The sequence below is a fragment of the Rhododendron vialii genome, chromosome 12a (genome assembly GCF_030253575.1).
Source record: "Rhododendron vialii isolate Sample 1 chromosome 12a, ASM3025357v1".
In the NCBI taxonomy this organism is placed as follows: Eukaryota; Viridiplantae; Streptophyta; class Magnoliopsida; order Ericales; family Ericaceae; genus Rhododendron; species Rhododendron vialii.
Window position 1 is genome coordinate 23,271,281 of NC_080568.1, and position 22,665 is coordinate 23,293,945.

The 22,665-nt window shown below is 37.8% G+C and overlaps 1 protein-coding gene across 1 annotated transcript; it reads right to left on the bottom strand.

Moving 5' to 3' along the window:
• Nucleotides 1–19,397: 19,397 nt before the first annotated feature.
• Nucleotides 19,398–20,912, bottom strand: LOC131310780 (RING-H2 finger protein ATL47). Its single transcript, XM_058337974.1, has 2 exons — nt 19,582–20,912; nt 19,398–19,504 (listed from the first exon to the last, which is right to left on the bottom strand). The coding sequence occupies exon 1, from the start codon at nt 20,547–20,549 to the stop codon at nt 19,584–19,586; it is 966 nt and encodes a 321-aa protein (XP_058193957.1). The 5' UTR covers nt 20,550–20,912; the 3' UTR covers nt 19,398–19,504; nt 19,582–19,583.
• Nucleotides 20,913–22,665: the final 1,753 nt, after the last annotated feature.

A 22,665-nucleotide genomic window follows, 5' to 3' on the forward strand; every position in this document is an offset into this window, starting at 1 on the left:
GCTAGGATTCTATGCTAGAAATTGACTAGAATGAGTTGTCTAGTCAATTGGACTTAAGGCTAAAATAGAGCTAAAGAGGTAGCTTGTGCAAGTGTACAAACCTCAAAGCACACACATGCACCTTTCTCTCTCTCTCTCTCTCTCTCTCTCTCTCTCTCTCTCTCTCCCATGCATATATATATATCTAGGAAAGTAACTTTAGTATAAATAGGCTTAAGGCTATAACCCGAGGCATGACTTGTCTTATCAAATTGTATATATATGTATATACACTTGGCAAGTCTAATATCTATTAACTAAGGGATAATAATTTCCTAACATTTATTACCCAATGGGTAAAGAAAAAGTAAGGTTGACATGAAAGGTTGAAATGACAAGGTTGACTTCTTGGAAGCAAGGTACAAGATTTCAATGTGACTAGATTCCCATGTGACTAGTCTTGTCACACACACACACACACACACACACACACATATATATATATATATATATATATTAGTAGACTAGTTGCTACTATCTAATGAGTAATATTTCCCCTAACAATTATGGACCAAAGGGTAAGGAAAAAGTAAGGTTGACATGACATGACCCAAGATTCTTTTATTGACTTGTCACATCAAAGCTTTATTGGCCATTAAAACTCTATTACCCAACGGTTACAAGTTTTCCTAGCGGTTATTAACCAAAGGATGAAAGAGAAAGGAATTATGTAGTTTGGTTTCTCCAACTAATTGGTTGAAAACTAATTCTACTTGCCATGTAGGATTTCTAGTCAAGAAAATGAAATTTAAAAATTTTATTTAACTCGTTAGGAAAATATATAAGTGCTTTTATAAGCATACTTGTCTTTAGAAAATGACTAAATTGTCCGGGATGAAAAGATATAATTTTATAAATCTCAAATCTAATTATGACAGATTATTAGAAACAAAAACGGAATTTTTAAAGAAATTCAAATAATTAAAATAAAATTTAAATATTTGACGAAATTTTTATTTACCGAAAATCAGGGTCGTTGCAGACACTCAAAAAGAAAAAGAGACGGAAGGATATAAATTTTGCAAGAATCATTTTCCAAGTGAACGACATACCCATGCTCACTCAACAAATTTTGCTCTCTTTGCTTGGAGTAAGGCACCATTTTGACTTGACAATTTAAAAACGTTTAAAGCTTTGTAATAATCCTCTCATCACCGGTCATGTGATTACTACAACTACTATCAACAGGGATGAAGTCAGAATTTTACCTTAATTGTGACGAACATGATACTTATAAAAATGACAAGGTGGACTATGATATCAATATTTTTTGACTTTAGAAAATTTTCAAAACAACATACTAAAATTTATTATAAACAGTGTTGTTATATATACGTATTGCAGCTCGAGAACGTCGCTTGACACACTGCTTTTCTTTCTTTGGTCTAATGTTAGGTTTATTTTGTTTTTTATTGATCTAATAATAACACCTTTATACAATACAAACAACGTTTCCATAAAAGACAATTTGACGTTTAGTTTTTCTTAATTTTTTTATCATAAAAAAGAGGAAAAAAAAGTACCAAACTTCAAACCATGTTTCGAAATATTTCACTTGGCCCATTAAATTTGGCCTTCGACTATTTTTTGGGGCTCTTTTATTAAAACAAAACGCGGAAGATGAACATTTTTCTATATTAAAACAAATACGTAAAAAAATCTAGTAGCAGCGGACCTGTATAATTTGGAAATAAATTTTCTATTCAGCCATAATAATACCATCTTTAAAAATTGCTGTAGTGGTGACAGCTGTCACTTGCCCCCCCTTGGCTCCATCCTTGATTGTCAACAAATCGTAGATCTTTCTTTTGTTCTGACGCCGTGTGTAATACCCGCCCCGGATATTTCGGTATTTCAATTACTTTTAATTGAACTATGTGTTTTAGGGGTTTAAATCTTAAACAATAGAACTTGCGAGGGTTCTGTGTGTGATTTGTGATTGGAGCATAAGTTAGGACGTGGTTCCGCTTGCATGTGATAAATTCCCTTGTGCGCTTATATAGCAAAATATACTGGGGATATTTATCTTTCTCCATACTACGTATCTTGTTCGAGAGAGAGAGAGAGAGAGAGAGAGAGAGAGAGAGAGAGAGAGAGAGAGAGAGAGAGAGAGAGAGAGACGGTAGAAGAGAAGGAAGGGAAGGCCAGAGCTGTTCTTTACAAAATTATTCAAGGTATCTAAAAAGCTTTTACATTTCTGGTATTTTTATTGAAGGTTCATTAGTGTGTCTATTGTATCGTGTTAAATTTTCAGAATTTTCTGAGAAGTGTAGAAAAAGATAAAAATCATAAACCTAACTGTGGTCAGGATCCTATTTTTTAGTAGACAGCTTACAGAGCTGCATCTTTTATCAAATTTTTTATAGTTAAGAGATCATTCTAATTATGGGTTCTTATAAGTCTGAAAGATTGATAAGTTGGTGATATTTTGGCATTGAAATTACTAAAAAAGTATTAAGTATTCAATTTTTGATAAATTTTCGAACACAGACTGTTCTGCTGGAAATTGTGCTTTGCTGCACAGAATTTTTGAGTTTGGAGGTGATTTTGACTAGGTTTCTTTATTGTGAAAAATCTGGGAAAAATCAGGGATGAATGTTGGTGTGTGGTAATGGTGTGTACCAAATTTAGGGTTTATTAGATGCATATTCTAAATTTGACGGATTTTACAAATTGGTGTGTCCTTGCTGAGTTTAGTATTTGCTGTACTGACACATTTTGGAAAAATGATCATATCTTTTAACTCGGGTATCGGGTTAGCGCACGGGTTGTTGATTCTGAAACTAGACTCGTATGTGTTTTGGAATATGTGAAGGTTGTGACTTAGTTTGTATCAGGTTAAATCAGTTTTTGATTTGAAGTTGATACACGTGCAGAATCTGTGATTTTGGACAGATTTTTGTGTAACTTTGGACGAACATAATTTTGTCGTTTGGACTCCATTTTTAACAAATTTTATATCAAAATTCATGTACCGAAGGTGTACTTTCTAATGGTGGTGGTTTCATGATCTGGTTTTAAACCTATAAGAAGTTATAGGCAGAATACGACAGGCTGGTTATAGATTTCAAACCAAATGTAGAGGTGATGTGGTGTTTGAGTGTTACGCTTGTTTAGGGACACTTATAAGCATTTAAGATGGACATGTTTGTATGCGTTAAGCATCGTTAATCTATTGTTAGTGTTATAGATTATTTTAAGGAGTTGGTGGTAACGTTTAAGAGTTCAATAAACTGATATGATTAGCTTGTGACTAGGTAACAAGCCAGTCAATTGGGGAGGTTCCGAAATCGTAAGTTTGGCGTACCTCGGTTGATACAAAGGTGAGTGTGTTTGATATGATTTTTCTCCATATAATACTGTTGTGGTGGTGGGTGTATATCTTGCTAATCGTAGTTAGCTTTTGATATAGTTATCCTTACTGAGATATTGCTGTAGTGGTGAATGTATATCATGCTACTGTTGTTTAGCTTTGATATGTTGTGAATGTGTGCGTGTGAGGCACACCATGTCGTAAGCCATATCGTTCAATGAACAATGGTTGGGAGCATGGTGTGTGAGACACGAGATTTGGCTGTGCTATGCATGTTTGATGAAAATATATGCTGATCGGTGTTGATTGAATCGTCGAAAGTTAATGTGTGAGGCATACCATGTCGTATGCCATGCCGGCTAATTGTCGGTGGATGGGAGCATGGTATGTGGGACACCTTATCTTGGGTTCATGGAATATGGCAGACGTGCCACTGCATGTGATGTGATTACATTCATATTGTTGTGCATTGATTATTATTGCTCAGTTGGGTGGATATGTTGGTTATAATTGTTATATACATTCTAGTATTTCAGTTACATTGGTGATGTGTATTCATGTTGATATTTTTTCGGGTATTGTGGTATTATGTTGAGCATTTCTATATCTCGCACACTTTGGCTTTCTTTTTTGGTTTGCCAGGTAGCAGGTTGCTTAGAGTTGGTCCACTACCGGTCGTTGTGTTGACGCGTTTTTCTAGCGTCAGGTGGGATTTGGTTACGTTGTTGTAGAGTGCCTTAGTGCAGAATGTAGCTTAGGATAGTTAAAGCTTTTAAATTGTATAGGTCGTAATTAAGTTTGATCGATGGCTAGTGTTCTATTTGAAGTTAGCCTTGGACGTTGTGGATAGTCGAGTTTGTTGTAGGTGGTTGATGAAGAAGTTGGTTTATTCAAGTTAAGTAAGTCGTCGGTAGATGTGTTGAAGTATAAAAATTTTAAAGTATTATAATGCAGATGTTGTTTCTTTGTTGTGCGATATCATGATTGGTTGGTCAATACGTTGACTCATTTTTTAATGTTATGTTAAGGTGTTAAGTCTTCCGTTGGATGTTTATTTCTAACAAGTTATAATGTGTGGTTTGGTTTTCTGTGTGGAATGTCACGTGGTCGCGCCGACTAGGACCCACTTTAGGTGCCGTTTGCGGGGCGGGGCGTGACATGACAAGCATAAAACAAAGTTCTATATATCACATTTTTTCTTAGAGATGTTACATTCACCGCACACATCCAGCTCGGTTCACCGCATGCCTACGTGGGACCCATCCCATGCCCCACAAAATACACAAAATTATCCATAAGTATTAAAATAATTTTTATGGGACCCTGTAAAAAATTAGCTCAATCGCATATCGATAAATTTAATGTTTTTCTTAATGTAGACTTAATGTTTTTCTTTATGAATGTTTTTCATATTGGAAAAATTCACTCCCTCTTGGCCACCCCACCACCTTAGCCTATTGTTTTGGCTAGTCTTCCCCATCATGTTCCTCTTTCTCTAAATGCATCTAACAGATCGACAAGCTTAATTTTTTCCCCACCAAAACTTGTGCAATTATATGAATCTTTCGCGTCAAGATGCAGGGGGAAAATTTTAACTAGAAAATATCCTGATGTAAGACAAAAATGAAGAGTTTTTGTATTTTATATTTATTGTTTTAGAATAAAATTTTTTCTAGGAATATTTTTATTTAGGTTAGAATTATTAACTTTTCGTATTCGCTTTGATTTTGATTTCTACCTTGATTAGAATTCTTGGTTTGCAAGAATTAGGTTTTTATTTTAGTTAATTAGGAAATATCTTTTTTTTAATGCCGCTTGTTTTGGCATGATTTAAGATTTCTTTTTCAGTAGGATTTCTAACGTTAGGGTCTTATAAAAAAGGTTGTAATCTATTGTGTTATTCACCTTTTTCATCAATAAAATTATGAGATTATCACTTTCTTCTTATGGACTTAAGAACTCGTTCGTGGACTCGAACATTTATCTCGTTTAGATTAGTACGCAACTAATCTCTCTCGTGAATTCCGCTGCGTCATTTCCACAAACTAATACACAAAATTTTAAAAGCCTAGCAAATTAAAATGTAGGGACCAAATACTAACAGAGATAGAACTAGAGGGATTAGCCATTGGATTTCCGGAACGGTGTCACTCAAAGTTTGGACATTAAATATTGATTGAAGTTTAAAGCCCAATCTTTGTGCCCTTTCTCGCTCTTCTCCCTTGTATACAAACTAGCGTCGAGGTTGCGAACGTTGCACGGAGCCGTGTGCTCATTGTTTTTGGACGTTTCGGTAACGATCCACTCATTTTTTTGTATGATTGGATTTATATTCGGAAGCTATAAAATTTTGGTTGGATGATTTCCAGGAACAAAATTTTGAGGGCAGCAGGAAAATGGGAACAAGGTGGGCCTAGGAATTCGAATCGCAAAATGGAAAACCACACAAACTTTAGCTGGATTGAGGAACACTAACAGATCGAAGAATTGCAATTTGACCAAACAGGCAGAATAAGGGAAACAAACACCAAATAGAGATAGACTACCACACACCATCAAAAACTTCTAAACCAGTAGACTTCATTCCAACAACATAAACTTCAGTGAGCAAAAGTCAGAGAACAAGGCATCAAACATAAGCCTGTAAATAAGTCGAATGGTGTGATGATATGGACAAAACTTAACGTACATGCACCCCGATCCCGTTGTGTATGGTGTTGGTGCATGCGAATACACCCGCCCCCTGTGGTTTAATTTGTGCATATAATGTGCTTTGCTGAGAGACGTTCACTGCTTACACGCACCGTTAACAAAATGATCGATGAAATGTGGAATAGACAGTTTGGATTTCTCCTTCTTACAGACCGACAAAAGGAGAGTGACTAACGAGAGAGGGGCGACTGTTGAGAGATGTCCCTGTTGGGAAAAATTACTATATGATTAGGATATTTCTGCTGGATAAATTAAAATGCCTAAACGAGAATAATAATCAACCAATAAAGGCAAATAAATATTATTAGATAGAGTTTTTGTACTTACCGTTTCAGCCGAATAAGAGCACTAGTGGTCTCTTTTCTTGGAGAAAAACTTGGAAACTCAGTCAAAGTTGTTAGTATTAAGGGTTGTTCCCACAGGGCCACAGCCACATAATACTCCCCCAAAATCCTCTGGGCCTTTTCCTTTGTCCCCTCTACGTGGATTCTCCTGACCAATTCTTCCAACTACCATGTTTTCTTTCAAAAGCCAAAATCCAAATTTGTATTTTCTGTCTTTTACATTTTCGGCAGAAGGAGGGATTCCTCCTCTGAGGCTTCAATTTGGTCGAGAGAGAGGAAGAGGGCCGAGAAATTGGTACACTTAACTCCATCACATCTTCATCCATCATTGAACCATCCAAACACCCATTAATCACCACCGAACCAGTCACAAAACCAGCCCCATTTCAGTCCAGAAATCAGCTCCTTACCAACCCCGTACCCACCTCAATTGGCTCCGAAACAGCCCGGAAAATCTGCTCCAAAAATCAGTCCCGAACAGCCGCAAGAACAGCCCGTTCGCGCCCCCGAAACAGTCCCGAAACCTGCTGCATTTCAGTTTCAAAATTAGTCCGTGCCATCGCCACTGAACTCCGTTTCTCTTCTTTCATCTACTGCTTGTTCTACGGGAAGAAAGGTTGTTAAAACTTACCTCCCTAAGTATATTTGTCATGTTGAGTTTTGGATGTTGTGAGCATGTACTTATATTTTTTTGAACGGAATTAATGAGGCGGATCATAAACTTACGGAATCAACTAAAAGAAAAAGGAAAAAAGGAAACACAAACCATGTTTGTCTTACGCTGGAACATTGCCATATTAATGCCACAAGTTTGATATCTTACTGGGATCATTTTACATGCATATCTTACTGGGATCATTTTACTCCATGATCAATTCGACTCTTATTGTTAAATGTTTCATGTGTTAAAGTAAATAACTTAGGCCATTTCATTGGGTTTCCGGTTAGGGCAAGCCAGAGGGAGCGATATCACGAATGGCGGTAGTCCTAGTGGTTACACGGTAGGATCTTTCTCAAAGGTGAAGATTCTAGAATTCACTGAGTTAAAGGCTAGTAATTGAATTAGATCATTTGCTGCTTGAATTGCTTTTTAATTTAGCCGCATTGTACATACCTTGTATATAAGTTATGGGTTTCAGATAGGCTTTAGCTACTGATCAGCGTCAATCGCTCACGGTACTACATTGCCCTGCTCTTCAAACGCCAGGTACTGAAGACGGAACAGAAAAGCCGTACGATCCGATCAAGTTCAACACTGCTGTGGACGAAGGCGAGGAGCCTTGGTTTCCATACGCTTAGTTGCTCTGACTAATTTGAATCAACTTTATTTTGAGAGCTTCATGGTTTAGTGGGAATTGTAAGATTATGACAAATTCGAAAACTTAAACTAAACTCGATATGGTTGTAATGTGTTGACGTATGCTTTTGGAATGATAACGTAGTAAATCTATGAACTTCTTTTGAGAGAATTTTCTTTTAAATGTTTTATTAATGTTTTGAAAGTCGGGGCGTTACATGCAGGAAGCACAGTGCGCGACAAAGGTAATGGCTATCTCAATTCCGGAGTATTTTTGTGATTTTGGATGATTTATTATGCTTTCTTTTCAAAGAGAGTGTTTGTGGGCAGAGAAGAGAGTACTGTTTGTGGGTTTTAGTTAACCATGAAACATCCAAAATTATTTCCAAATTGACCTCTTATGAAAGGTAAGGATGGGACCTTAAATGCCAGAAGTAGCCAAAAAAAGTCAAAACTTGGCCATAAAATCTATTTTATGGGAAAGAGTTTGAGCGAATTCTGGCCATTTATTACTGTAATGGACGGCTAGAGATTGGTTATATGTTGTGTTTTACACAACCGTTGTGTGTGTCGCACTTTTGTTCCTCAATAGCCGAGGTTAATAGTTGAGGTTGGTCATAAATTAAAGGGTAATACTATGGTTATCGAAAATGTACAACGGCATATTGAGCTCACTTTTGAGTCTCACACGTATAACAAAATTGTTTATTAATTTTAAAATATTTTTTTAGTGTCCAAGCAAAAAATTAATTCAATTAGATTTGTATAAGTGGAGTGGTTGATTCAATCTTCCGAAGTTTAATTCAAAATTTAGGGTCCTATTCTAAATGACAATTTTTGTAGATCGGATCAATCACTTACACATATCAAATTGAGTTGATTTTTGATCAGAATACTGAAAAAATATATTAAAATTAGTGAACGGTTCGGATTATTTGTGTGTGACCTAAAAGTAGACCCTAAATTGAAAGATCATATAGAATTGGATTTGATGCTGTTGTGCACCATCTAAAATTGATGAATTCGCAGCACTTTCGCTAAATATAGCTGGCAGTTGGTATGTTTATATTTTTACAATAATGTTAGGGACACATCAATTTATCACACCTCAACCACACCCCTCTCACATACATATACGAGAATCCCATAATAAATGTGTGGACTCACATGTATGTGAGAAGTGTGTGACAAATTGATGTGTCCCTATTTTTATAGTAAAACAAATCTTATAGTCACTTCCATCACGCAAAACCAAGATTATTTCATATGAGCTCATCTCTCATCCATGAAAATGGACTGCACCGTCCAATTGGCCCGTTTTAGGCTTTTCGGACTCACTTTGATGATTAGATTATGGGGAAATTCTTGGCCTGTCCCATATTTTGTTTGGGGTTTTGTACGGACCCTTTTTTTGTAAAGCTACCCCGTCCAGCCCCTTTTTAAAGATGCTTTTACTATTTTGCTCTTTTACAAAATTTTTATTTTGCCTTTTTATAGAATTTTTGGGGTGCGAATTCTTAATGTGAATTCATTGGTGTGTGATTTCACATTTCCAGATTTCACACCCATTTACAGAATTCATACCCCAAAATAGCATGGTCTACAAATTCACACCCCTAAATTCAAAATTCACAACCATCTGGCCATCTACACAATTCATGCCCCTTAATTACATAATTCACATCCCTCTGCACAATTTACACCCCCTCCCCCTGCGCAAATTACACTAATCTAAATGCAGAATTTACACCTTAATGTTGAGCTTGCTCCTTACACAATTTGTTCCATTCTTTAAGTAAATTGCATGAAAGTAATTTTGTTTTAATTCTCTTACTTTTCTGGCGTGGCTCTCTACCTTTGAACGAATTGTTGGAAAAGTAAACTTCATTTTAGATAATTATGAATTCTAGGAAATTGTGGAGACACATGACACATGAATGGTGTGGTTCTTATATGGAATTGAAGAATCTAGTTGAAGTATTCATGTATGGAGGCAAAGAGTCATCTAGTCGTAATTTGTGCATTCGGCTAGGTTCAAGTAACTTTGAGTCCATATAAATTGTGTACTCCGGTGATTCTAAGTTGTGGCCAAGGTGTGATGGAAACTAGAATAGAGTGATTAGAGAGAGTGGGGTTGAGTTGAGTAATGAACTACTAGGAGTAGACGAGTGTGATAAAGATTGTTGAAATTTTTTTTTGAAAGTCAAATTATTGAAGTTTAATTTTTATCACAAATTGTGTGTTATCTCCTCCCTCATGTCTCTCCTACTTGTTTAAGTGTATTTGGCCCAACACGATTTTCCAACAAATTGGTATAAGAGCTACTACAATCCTAGTATTGATCCTGTGGAGTAACAATAGATCATCGTTTGATGAAAATGGAGACATGCATTGGTTTTTGGAGTGAGAAATTAACGAAGATGATATACGTACCGAAATCGTACCGTCGATCGTGCCAGGTCATCTTCTGCCACCGGACGGCCGATCCGAGCCGTCTAAAAATTCTAAAAAAAAAATCAAGGGGGCTTACGCGGGAATCAACGGCATCCGATGTGTGTAGGGTGTTTGATCTAAATACCCTATATTTCCTGTATATATGTATACATATATCGGATGCCGTTGATTTCCGCGTAGGCCCCCTCAGTTTTTTTTTTATAGAATTTTTGGACGGCTCGAATCAGCCGTCCGATGGTTGGAGACGGCCCGGCGCGGCCGTCGGTACGATTTCTCTACGGCACCAGTCGGTACTCATAGCAGTACTCAAAAATTAATATTCTCCAATTACAAAAGAATGCGAATTATTCTATCAAATTACTTCAAAGCATGTGACTTGTGGGGCATTGTTGGAGAAGAGCCAACAACTTATTTGCCTAGAAGAATCCGAGAGAAGAAAGAAGAGAAAGCACTCAGAGTTTTAAAGAAGGCAATTCACCAAGAGTTATGGATGGATATTGGAGAGACGAGATCTCCATGTCAAGCTTGGAAGATGCTTGATTGCATCACCTCTAATTGTAGAGGGAAGTCATTAGCCAAGGAGTATCGGCTTCAATGCTTTGAAGAAGACAAGTATAAACAAGAAGAGTGTGATTTTGAAGATCTACCTTTTGATGTTGGGGATGAGTGTTATCCCATTGAAGCCGAAGAGCTTGAGGAGAATAAAGTTGAAGGTAAGGTAGCCAAGCAAAGTAGGCATGAAGATTAGATGAATGGTGAAATTGTGGAATCAGTAGAAGAAAAAGACATGAAAGAAATAATTGTTGAAGTCAAGGCTCACAAAGAAGAGACCTCCGTAGAAAATGAAGAGGATGCAATTAAAAAAGAAATTGGCAGCAGAGTTGAAAATGATCAAAGAAAGTGAAAATCTGGAAGGCTAAAGAAAATGAGGAGATTCAAAAAAAAATTTATGACAAAGTTGAAGTCAATATGTCCAATAGAGTTGAGGATTATGGAATTCATGTTGGGTTTTGCCCATGTGAAAAAAGAAAAAGAAAAGAAAATTATTATGGTTAGTTTGTTTTTAATTGGTTCGATGGTGCAGCAGTGAAATGGGTTTGACTATTTGGCTCTAGAATCCTCTTTTTTAATTAGCCGGCTGTGCTAAGTCCCAAGGTGCATTTGTGGCTAGTTCAGTTGTACTGCATCCATCCAGATACTTCTCGGCAGATGAAGAGGCTTTTTGCTAGCCTTATGTCATGCCTATTTATAGAGAGTGCGTATGCCGTGCAATGTAATGAGAAAAAGGCGGAGAGCACAAAGCAAAGTATACAGTATGTGTGAGAGAGAAAATCAGTAAGAATATTGTGTGAGTAAGGGAGATAAAAATACCGAGAGCTTGAGAGCTAGAGTAGGGTATTTTGTATCTCATTGTACTCATTCAATATTAGTGGAAGTTGTTCTCTCGTGAACGTACCCGAGTTTGGGGAACCACGTAATCTTGTGTTTTTGTGTGATTGTTTTTTTTACGCTTCCGTTGTGTGGGTGATCGAGTATTTTACCCAACAAAGTGGTATCAGAGCTACGGCATGGCAGGGAAAAGCACCGGGTTCGCGGTAGAGCTTTTCAATGGGCACAATGATTTCACTCTTTGGCAACAAAGGGTGAGGAATATTTTGGTGAGAGAAGGTTTGGTGAAGGCACTCAAGCCGAAATCCGAAAAGCCGGAAGAAATGAAGGAAGATAAATGGGAGGAGATGAGAGAGCTTGCAAATAGCACCATCCAATTGTATCTCAGGAATAGCACTCTCCGAGAAGTCATCAATGAAACGGATCCGGCGGAACTTTGGGCGAAGTTGGAGAGTAGGTACAAGTCCAAGTCTTTGACGAATAGGTTGTCGTTAAAGAAGCAATTGTATGCGTTAAGTATGCCCGAGGGAGGAAATATTAATGAGCACTTGGATGAGTTCAATCGGCTAATAACGGAGTTGGAAGCCATTGGCGCAAAGATTGAGGAGGAAGATAAGGCGATCATTTTGTTGGTTTCCTTGCCGATATCGTATGAGCATCTCCAAACTACATTGTTGTTTGGGAAAGACACTCTCGGACTTGATGAGGTTATTGCTACACTCCTATCCCATGAGTCGATGTGGAGGAAGGAGAGCGAGAGGATATCGGAGGATCGTGCCATGGTTGCATCCTCCGGTAGTCAAGCTAGAGGGCGGACGACGGAAAGGCAAAATGGGTCCAAGCCAAGAGGAAGATCGCACTCGCGAGGTGGTGAGTCACGGGGCGTTGACAAAAGGAAATGCTATTTTTGTAACGAAGAAGGCCATATATTGAAGTTTTGCCCAAAGCTCAAAGCCAAGATAGAGCAAGAGAAGGAAAAATCCGAAGCGGCGGTGGTTGAGAGCTTCATCGAGAATGAAGGTGATTTGCTCACGGTGGCTTCGGAAGGTACGGTGCATTTTGATTGGGTTATGGATTCCGGTTGTTCTTTTCATATGTGTTCAAATAGAAAATATTTTTGTTCTTATGAGCCTTGTGATGGAAGTACCGTTAGGATGGCAAACAACACGGTGAATATGGTTGTTGGCATAGGAATGGTACGTTTTCGAATGGCCGATGGAAGGTTTGTGAGGTTGACTAGAGTCCGACATGTGCCGGGGTTGAGGGAAAATTTAATTTCTTTGGGAATGTTACATTCAAAGGGTTGTAGCTTTGCGACAAGGGATGATGTTCTTGAGGTTTTTAAGAATGATAAAGTGATGTCGCAAGGAAAAATGGCGGGCAATTTGTACAAGCTTCAAGGTCAAGTTGAAGCAAATGGTGGATACCGAGCAAGAAAAAATTATGGGCGTCGGGTTACCCAAGTATGGCGTGTGAAAGCGCAAACAAGTGAGGCATTATGTGTGGAGAGCAACATTGAGAAGGAAGAGCCTCAATTGTTGGCTTTTGAAAAAGTTGAAGGAAATTTGTGTGCAAAGAAAAGGGTCTCTTTTGCACCAAATTTGGTCTCCGATATTTTCGATTAGGCGCCCGAGCGAGGGGGTGCGAGGCGCCCGAGCAAAGGGGTGCGATTTCACACGAGCAAAAGGGGGTGTTTGTTGGGTTTTGCCCATGTGAAAAAGAAAAAGAAAAGAAAATTATTATGGTTAGTTTGTTTTTAATTGGTTCGATGGTGCAGCAGTGAAACGGGTTTGACTATTTGGCTCTAGAATCCTCTTTTTTAATTAGCCGGCTGTGCTAAGTCCCAAGGTGTATTTGTGGCTAGTTCAAGTTGTACTGCATCCATCCAGATACTTCTCGGCAGATGAAGAGGCTTTTTGCTAGCCTTATGTCATGCCTATTTATAGAGAGTGTGTGTGCCGTGCAATGTAATGAGAAAAAGGCAGAGAGCACAAAGCAAAGTATACAGTGTGTGTGAGAGAAAAAATCAGTAAGAATATTGTGTGAGTAAGGGAGATAAAAATACCGAGAGCTCGAGAGCTAGAGTAAGGTATTTTGTATCTCATTGTACTTATTCAATATTAGTGGAAGTTGTTCTCTCCGTGGACGTACCCGAGTTTGGAGAACCACGTAATCTTGTGTTTTTGTATGATTGTTTTTTTTACGCTTCCGTTGTGTGGGTGATCGGGTATTTTACTCAACAATTCAGCCATGTGATTTTGTTGGCAAAATCACTCCATTGAAGCCTGAGAATGGAAGTCACGAGGATAAGATTCCTAGCTAGCAGTTGGATTTCAATGATTAATTTGGAGAATAGTGCATTTGACACTGACTGGACAAGTATAGATGAGTTTTTAAGACCACAAGATCAGAAGTATGTGAAATTCCAAAACGGAGACAGATGGAATATCCATCTGAAGGAAAAACTAGAAGATACTCATTTGAAGGCCCTACACAAGCGTTTAGGGAAGAAATTTCTTAGTCTTTACGGAAAGTTTAAATTCAAGGTTCTCACATCCAGGAAAATGGCTATAAAGATGGTTGCTATTGAAGGTGGTGGATTCAAGTTGGTAATGTTGATGCTGCAGTGAATCCCTCTGTACAAAATCAAGTTTAAGGGGGAATGTTGGAAAAGTAAACTTGATTTTAGATAATTATGATTCTAGGAATTGTGGAGACACATGATACATGAATTGTGTGGGTCATGTATGGAGTTGAAGAGTCTAGTAGTATTCATGTATGTAGGCAAAGAGTCATCTAGTCGTAGTTTGTGTATTCGGCTAGATTGAAGTAACTTTGAGTCTATATAAACTGTGTACTTCAGTGATTTTAAGTTGTGGCCAATGTGTGATGGAAAGTAGAATAGAGTGATTAGAAATAGTGGGGTTGAGTTGAGTAATGAACTACTAGAAGTAGTTGAGTGTGATAAAGATTGTTGATGTTTTTATCATAAATTGTGTGTTATCTCCTCCCTCATGTCTCTCCTACTTATTTAAGTGTATTTGGCCCAACACTATTTTCCAACACAAATGTGCTCATTTGTATATGGTACTTTTATAGCCCAGTCCAGCATAATGGAACCAAAGATGGCTATATCCTAGCCACTTCACCAAATCCTATCTGGTATGTACCAGAGACCCAACAAGCAACGCATCTGAGTTCGCCGGAAAACATGGCTGGAATCTGAAACCTCACCGAAATGCCCTGATTTTGGTTATTAATTAGGGTTTTGTTCGAATGTTTTGTAGAGTCTCTAGAGAGAGAGGAGGGGAGGTCAACCACAGTGAGATAGACATAGAGAAAGAGTGTGAGCAGTGTGAGATCGACTGAAAATGGAAGAGAACAATGTAAGGGTTGTGTTGAACAAGAGAGAGGACGATGAAGGAGACGAAGTTAATTATGCGGGGTGAAGATAGACAATGAGCGGGGGTATTTTGGGCACATCACTTAAAACGGGACCTAGATGGGTATGGTTAGACGCGCGGTAGACTAGGACGGGTAGACAGTAACAAAAAGGGGCCGGCAAAAACTCTTTGATTATTCAAACCATCTCTATTGTTGAGAACTTTAGACACACCACATATCAGGTTGATCAAATATCAATTTTATTTTGGAACACTTTTCTTTTAGAACATAATAACTAGATTACAATACCGAATCGGAACCCATTTATATCAAAATAAATGCATTTTAAAATTATATATTGAAATTGATTTCCGATCAACTTGATTTTTGATCTAGTTGATGTCAACTACAAAATTCTAAATTGTGAACGGTTTGAAACATCAAAATAGACTAAAAAAGGGCTAAAAAATGAGCTAACTAGAGGGTCCAACCCATTTTCATGGGCCATGGAGCATCCTATTCGTTCCGTCTCATAATTTTGGTCTTTTATGAAACTATGTGTACTTTTTAAGTTTAAATATAATTTATTTACCAAAATAATTTTTTGTGTAATATTGATATTGTTTAATAGATCTCGATAAGATATTTTGAACTGTGTTAAAAAAAATTAAAAATTGCACGTAGTTTTATAAGGGACCAAAACTATAGGAGGGAGGTAGTGTACTTAGACTTATTGGTATAATAAATACCTAGGGCCGGGGGCCTTGTTTGTTTTTTTGATCATCTTGATTCCCGGGGGCCTTGTTCAAGATTTCTTATTTTGGCCTAATAAGCAAAATGATTTACTTTTTATTGTTCTTATTTAAATTTTTTCTAGTTTTTCGTCAGTTTTTTTTGTGAATTATTAATTCGTCATGACGAAAGAAATCTAAAAAGTTAAAAATTTACGATCAAAACCCAATTTTTTTGAATAAAGACAAAAGTAAGCCAATAAGCCAATCTTTTTCGTCATTATACAAAAAAATTTGAGTTTCAACCGTAATTTTTTACTCCACTTTTTAGATTCTTCTCGTCATAATGAAGCAATAATCCACACACAAAAGAAAGAAAGAAGCCATTTTGCTTGTTAAGGGATTGAACCATGTCCGTGTGAATGAGAGTATGTAAGGGAATTCAACTGCACTTCACTCTACTTGCAAAACACATTTTTACATCAGATGCTTTTGGCTTAATTTTGCTACAACCACAAGCCATTAACACAAACAAACACAAATAATGTATGTGAGCTCCACACACACTACACTCACAGACTCACACAGTACATGTAGGCGTTGCGCACACTACACACACCCCGGTGTATATGGGGGCCCACATGTATTGCGAGTGTTACATATATAATTTTAATCTCAGGAGTCTCTGTCTATTGGGTTTAGTATTAAGTATGATATGATATCAACTTCCTACCCACTAATCCAGGCAGTTAACCGACCTTCTCACGTGGTTTCGGTGTCGGCAATTAATTATACACGCCGGTCTCGTGCTGTCTGTCATGCACGTCAATGGTGGTTAGGTGAAACAAAAACATCCTTATTAATTAGGTTTGAAATTTTTACTTAGATTAGAGCATCTCTATTATAATAAACAAATGGGTGTAGATAAACAAATTTAACAACAATGCTCAAAAAATACCTCACATTGTAATAAACAAAGTTACAAGTCTTTTAACAAATAACCATATTTCACCCATCCATAACCAAACTTAACAACTTTTACCAATAACCAAACTCAAAACTCAATAATTCAAAAACACCATAAATTGGAATCGTCTCATCGAGACGAATAATTTGGTGTAGTCGGGTGCGTGATTGGAACTCGTTTGTGATTGAACAAATGTGCATTGTGTATTGTGGAGATTTTTTTGGTTAGAGATGCAAAAATAACGAATGTGGAAGTATGGGTTATTAAGTTTGATTATGGACTAAATGGATAATCAAATACTGACGTAACACATTTTAGTTATTGGTTTTGATTATTAACATTGCGGATGCTCTTTAGTACCGACATAACTAGTGAGAAAATCATTAATCCTACTACACATCTTCTAGAAGCTGTTATGTATCCCATATATATAGTCCACAAAATCAATGCGCTAGTTAATTATTTGTACTTCTTCTCTAAATTGGTACTCCACATAAAAATACAGAAAATACAATGTAATTAGTATTGTATTCTATTGTATGCATACGGTGTGTTCTACTAATTAAAATAAGTATTTATTTTTTAAATTAAACGTGATGTATTATGAGAGAATGACCTGTCTCTTAAAGCGAAAGATAAATACTTAAACAAATAATAATCTTAACTGAACGAGGCCTTAATATAGGCCATTCAAAAGTCTCTTAAAATCCAGTTTTTTTTGTTTTACTTGGGAACATTAAAATCCAGTTGTTTTAAGCCATAGTTTCGAGTGATTTTTCAGTGTCGAGTGAATATATTCTACGTGGTACCCGGTTGGCACATTCGAACTGTCCGATATACTATTTAATGACTCGGATTGAAACCCTCTCTCTCTTCTCATCCCAACACTTTCTCTTTCATTTTTCTCTCTCCAAATTTGAGCCGTTTAAACATGTAATAGACGGCTCGGCACTAAAAATTTTTCCCATAGCTCCAGTATTGATTGATTTCCAAGACTTCTAACTTCACTTCACTTCTAGTGTGGAAAATTACTGTAGATGCTTGAAACTTCGTGCTGAGATAAAACAAAATGTCAGTCGTTGGACAAAATTAATAATACTCCGTACTATCGAGTAAACTGTCCTTTTAGGCCGCTCAATATGCTATAGACTATAGTTTACTTCTCAAAATTATTTCCCAATTGGCAAACAAAAATTTGAATAGGTAGGCAGCTCACCTCAAGACTCCCATCCCCACCACACCATCGAGACCGCACTTTGTAGGCTTTCACAACGTCTGAGATTCAAAATACGCAACGCGAAAAATTCATTTTGATTGGATATCGATAAACACATTTGACTAATCGGGTCAAGATTTACTAATCAAACCCTGAACATAATTTTTAAATTTATGGTCCAATTTGTAACACAAAACATGAGTAACTATTGTGTGTTGTTGTTTGATTAAACTGAGTCTTTTGCATTTTCATTCATCTCAGCGAAATTTCCAAGGTGAACGATTCGGATGATTGACGTTAACCTTGCGAAGCCCCCCACAAATTCTAGGAGACCATCAGCAAGGATAGCACTCCGTGACTCCACACACACCACTCTTTTATGCCACCGATGTTTCAAGTCATGATCCCCTCAGTCCCCCCATCATCATATCATAAGAGGAAAAGTCACAAGAGGCTCTAAGACCACTTTTCTCTGATCCCACCATTAACCCATTCAATCATCCAGAAACAGGGTCCCCAGTCCCCACTCTCCATTACAAGATCCACGATTTTCTAGATAAACGTTAACTTCTGCGATCACAAACAAACACACAATCCATAAAGATTGTGAGTGCGTGTGAGTGTTTGAGTTTGTGAACGTTTTAGACAGGAATATAGTTAGGAACTTCACTACACAAGGGCGATCATGTATGCGAACTAAGAATTTTTTATATATTTTTATAGAGAATTTTTTCTTCTATATAACAGTAGAGTTTTTTTTTTCCCTTTTCAGAGGCGACTGCCCCCACTGGCCCCTCCCTGGCTCCATCCCTGGTTCTAGATTTTTTGGAGTAATTTACTTGATAAAAAGAAGAAGATGGAGAGTACTATTTGGTACATGAGCATGATTGATTTCCATGTTTGGTAATGAATTTCTAACGCATAGATAAAACCTCTAGAAGTTCTGTTTGACGGAAAAAATAGATAAAACCTCTAGTAATGTTTTATTGTTATCAATTACTTACTTTCTTTGCAGATAATAAAAAAAAAAAAACGCATAGATAAAACAATTCGTGAAGAAATTACTTAACTGCCACTAAAACTACCCATCCTATAGCAATAGCCAATAGTATGGAATTCCTCGCATGGCCTTTCAAGCTTGCATGCCACTAGAAGGAGATCATGACTTATCAAAAGGAGAAAGACTTCTCTTTGATCCACGGACTGAGGTTGCCTCGGTCACCATGGGTTATGATCCAAGTAGTATATTCTAAAAGTTTTGTAGAGATCATCCCTACTTGAAAGATTTGGTGGTATTCGTAATGGTAACCACATGAATTTATTACATTTGTTTGGAAGAAATGGACTATCATATGACTTTGAAATAAATTCGTACAGTTATGATCGCCAGATGAAATTAACTAGTTTTTTAAAAATAAGACTTACATGTGGAAACCTTTGAAATTTTAAAACAAAACAGACTCCACGGGACACAGTGGAATGTAGCAAAGCCGCGCGTGATCTTTTGTTAGATTTACAAAGATTATGGAATCAAATAAAAAGAGATAGTTAACATTGTACAGGTACCATAAAAAAGTGTAGCAGAAAAGAAGCACCATCTCTAGTGATTTACATATGGGAAAAGGATCAAGACAACAAATTTAAGGACAAAGCAAAACCTGGAAGAAACCTTTCAATAGCTGATGAATAAAATACAATAGAAATTGCCAAAAAAATAAAAATAAAAAATAATTACCGTCATGTAGCCTGAGATACATCACTCCATGCCCAACTAACATTTACAGGAGGAGTACTGACCACATGGGTATCACAAGAACTTGGTAATTTGCCCTTCTTGGACCACTGCCAGATCTTGGACACAGAAAAGCTCTCACCTTTGCTTCCCATGTTCATAATCCTCTTCCCCTCAGTATCCCCATCAACTGCTAAATCCCCATTTTGCCCTCCCCCTCCTCCTCCTCCTCCACCTTTCACAATCCCTCCAACACCACAATCCCTATTACTAGGGCACAAGGCCACTTGCAGGTTTGAGTTAGCCACCACATACTGGAATGAACCCAATGAGTAACACCTCCTTGCATCCAGACTACTACTACTAGTCTCTCCTTCCTCTTTTGTCTCTCCTCCCCCTCCTCCTCCTTCAACTACAACATTTGTGCTCCTAAATTTGCCAAGCCTCACCGGAAACACCCCACCCGTTCCATGGCCGGAAACTTCTTCTTCCCTCGAATCATCATCGAATTCGAAAACTGGGTTTTCGAAGGAAAACCCGGGTGCGTAAAGGGTCCCTCTGCAAAGGGGGCAAGTCGAATTCGACAACAACCACGTATCGATACAACCAATGTGGAAAGCATGGCTACACAAGGGGAGCAGCCTCAGCTTGTCCTGTTCCGAGAATTCACACAAGCAAACAGCGCAATCGAACGGCTCTTTCGGACCCTTTATTTCTCTGTAGAGGAAGACTGGCAGGGCATCGATGGAAGCCTGGTCCAGGCCCGAGTCGTGGAGATGGAAGAGTTGCTGTAGCTGCCTCTGGAAAGGACCGGATCCGGACATTTCTTCTGGGTACCTGTTGGATTGGGCTGAGGAAGATCTGTGTTTGAAAAGGAATCTCACGAGCAAGTGGAGCAGGCCGGAGATGAAGAACAGAACAGCAAGTAGAATTATGACCACAGGAACAGTGGGATGCCGAATCCAAGGCATTTTAGGACATGGGCATACTAGAAGCACCACGAATTTTGCTCAGATTTATGATATATCTATCAATAGTGAAAAAGGTCTCAAAACCAGTTTCTTGCTTTGAGGGTGAAACCCAACTCAGAATTTTAGGAGAGCAAGCGGTGGGTCTGTATTTTGCTTGCATTTAGAGGAAACTAATAAGACTAATATAACTCAAAGGTTAGTTTGGTTGGTTGGTGGGTATGTTTTCTACACAGTTATTCAGGGTTCGTTTCGATTCTTGGAGTCAAGCTACAAGCAAAAAAGTAATTTCTCATGAGTTTTCTAATTCTTGAGTGAATGACATGCATTTGACCGGATCGGTAAGATGATTAGTTAAGGTGCTCGTCATCTGGTCCGGACACTCTTGACCGTCGAAACAAATAAACAAATAGAAAGAATAAATAATCAATCACCAGACTTGTGGTAATCCCATTAGATTAAGGGGATTTAAAGGGGATTTGGTAGTTGGGCCATGTTCTTTGGCGTCGACATAAAAAGCCCCCAGCCTAGGAAAGAAGGGAGAAAGGAATGTGGATGTTGAGTGATCTTTTAGTGCTGAGCGGATATATCCTACATGGTACTTGTTCAGCACATTCGAGCCATTTGATACATTTTTTGGACGATTTAGATTGAAATTCTTTTTCTTCTCTTACTCCAACACTTTCTTTCTCCAAATCTGAACCATTCAAACGTGTAATGGATAGCTCGGATGCGCGAGTGGACACCACGTGCTACCCTGTCAGCGCTGAAAAATTTTCCGTGGATGTTAAAGGTTGCAGCATACCTACTTGAGCTCCTGAAAATCTGCTAGAGAAATGGTACGAAATATTCTGTTGTTGGAAATCTTCTGTCTCTGGTCGTGTATGGTGCAGAAACCCTTGGGAACTTTTATGCATGTGAAGACCGAAAATGATATTGGTATCGACGTGTACCGTAGAGAAAATGCACTGACGGCTGCGTCGGGCCGTCTCCGATTACTGGACGGCCGATCCGAGCCGTCCAATTTTTTTTTGGAAAAAAACTGAGTGGGCCTGCATAAGAATCAACGTCATCCGACGTGCGTAGTTACTCGATCCATGCACCCCATTTTGGATCGAGCACCTACACACGTCGGATGCCATTGATTTCCGTGCTAGTCCACTCAGTTCTTTTTTTAAATTTTTTTTGGACGGCTCGGATTGACCGTCCGGTAGCCGGAGACGGTCCGGCGCGACCATCAATGCATTTTCCCTACGCTATTGGTCGGTACCAATAGCAGTTCTCAAGTGAAGACCTTAACGACCAGTTTAGAAATTTCAACGTTTTTAGGAGGAATTGATGGATAATGCTGTGCAGTGGTGTGTGTAGTAACGTGCTGCGTACCTCCGAACTGTTGGATCGTGCATTTGACGGCTCAGATCTCATCTCGATAATGAATGGCTCTCGATCGTTGGTTGCCGAGAGGAGATCCGAGCTATCAGATGTACAATCCGACGGCTTGGATGTGCGCAACACGGTGCGTGCATCTCATTGCATAACACCAACTTGGAGATATGTATAAATTACATTTACTTTTCACCATTACTCCTATATTCTGCCTATCTTGCACCTTTTGGAATTTCATTAAATTTCATTTTTATTTTTGAAAAAGAACAATCATTTTGGAAAATCTCAAAATGGAATAAAGACTAACAATTAGGAACAGATGGAGTACTAATTAAGAGGAAAGTGTGGAAAAATATTTATTGTGTTTACTTCGTCATGTTATTATTCTCTTTTCTGTTTCCTCTCAAATTAAATAACGAAAGAGGAAATTTTTTAATTTTCTCTTCTTTCTTTTATTTTTCTTAAGTTTCAAACAAACCCTAAAACTGATGTACAAAGCTCTCCGGGCCTTAAGTGGTGTATTCACAAAACTATATGAACTAAATGGATTAAAGCTTATATTTTTAGACATGTCATTCTTCTCACATAAATCAATTAAAATAACATTTAGTGGAAACAATTTGACTATTATCATTAGCCTAAAGCAAAAAAATATAGTGGAAACACAACCTTACTTCTACTTGTATTTGTTTATTCGAATTCAAAATTTAACAAAAATTCTAATAAATTCATT

Excerpts from the sequence above, each read along its gene's own strand:
- LOC131310780 (XM_058337974.1), bottom strand. The coding sequence starts at position 20,549 with ATGCCTTGGATTCGGCATCCCACTGTTCCTGTGGTCATAATTCTACTT.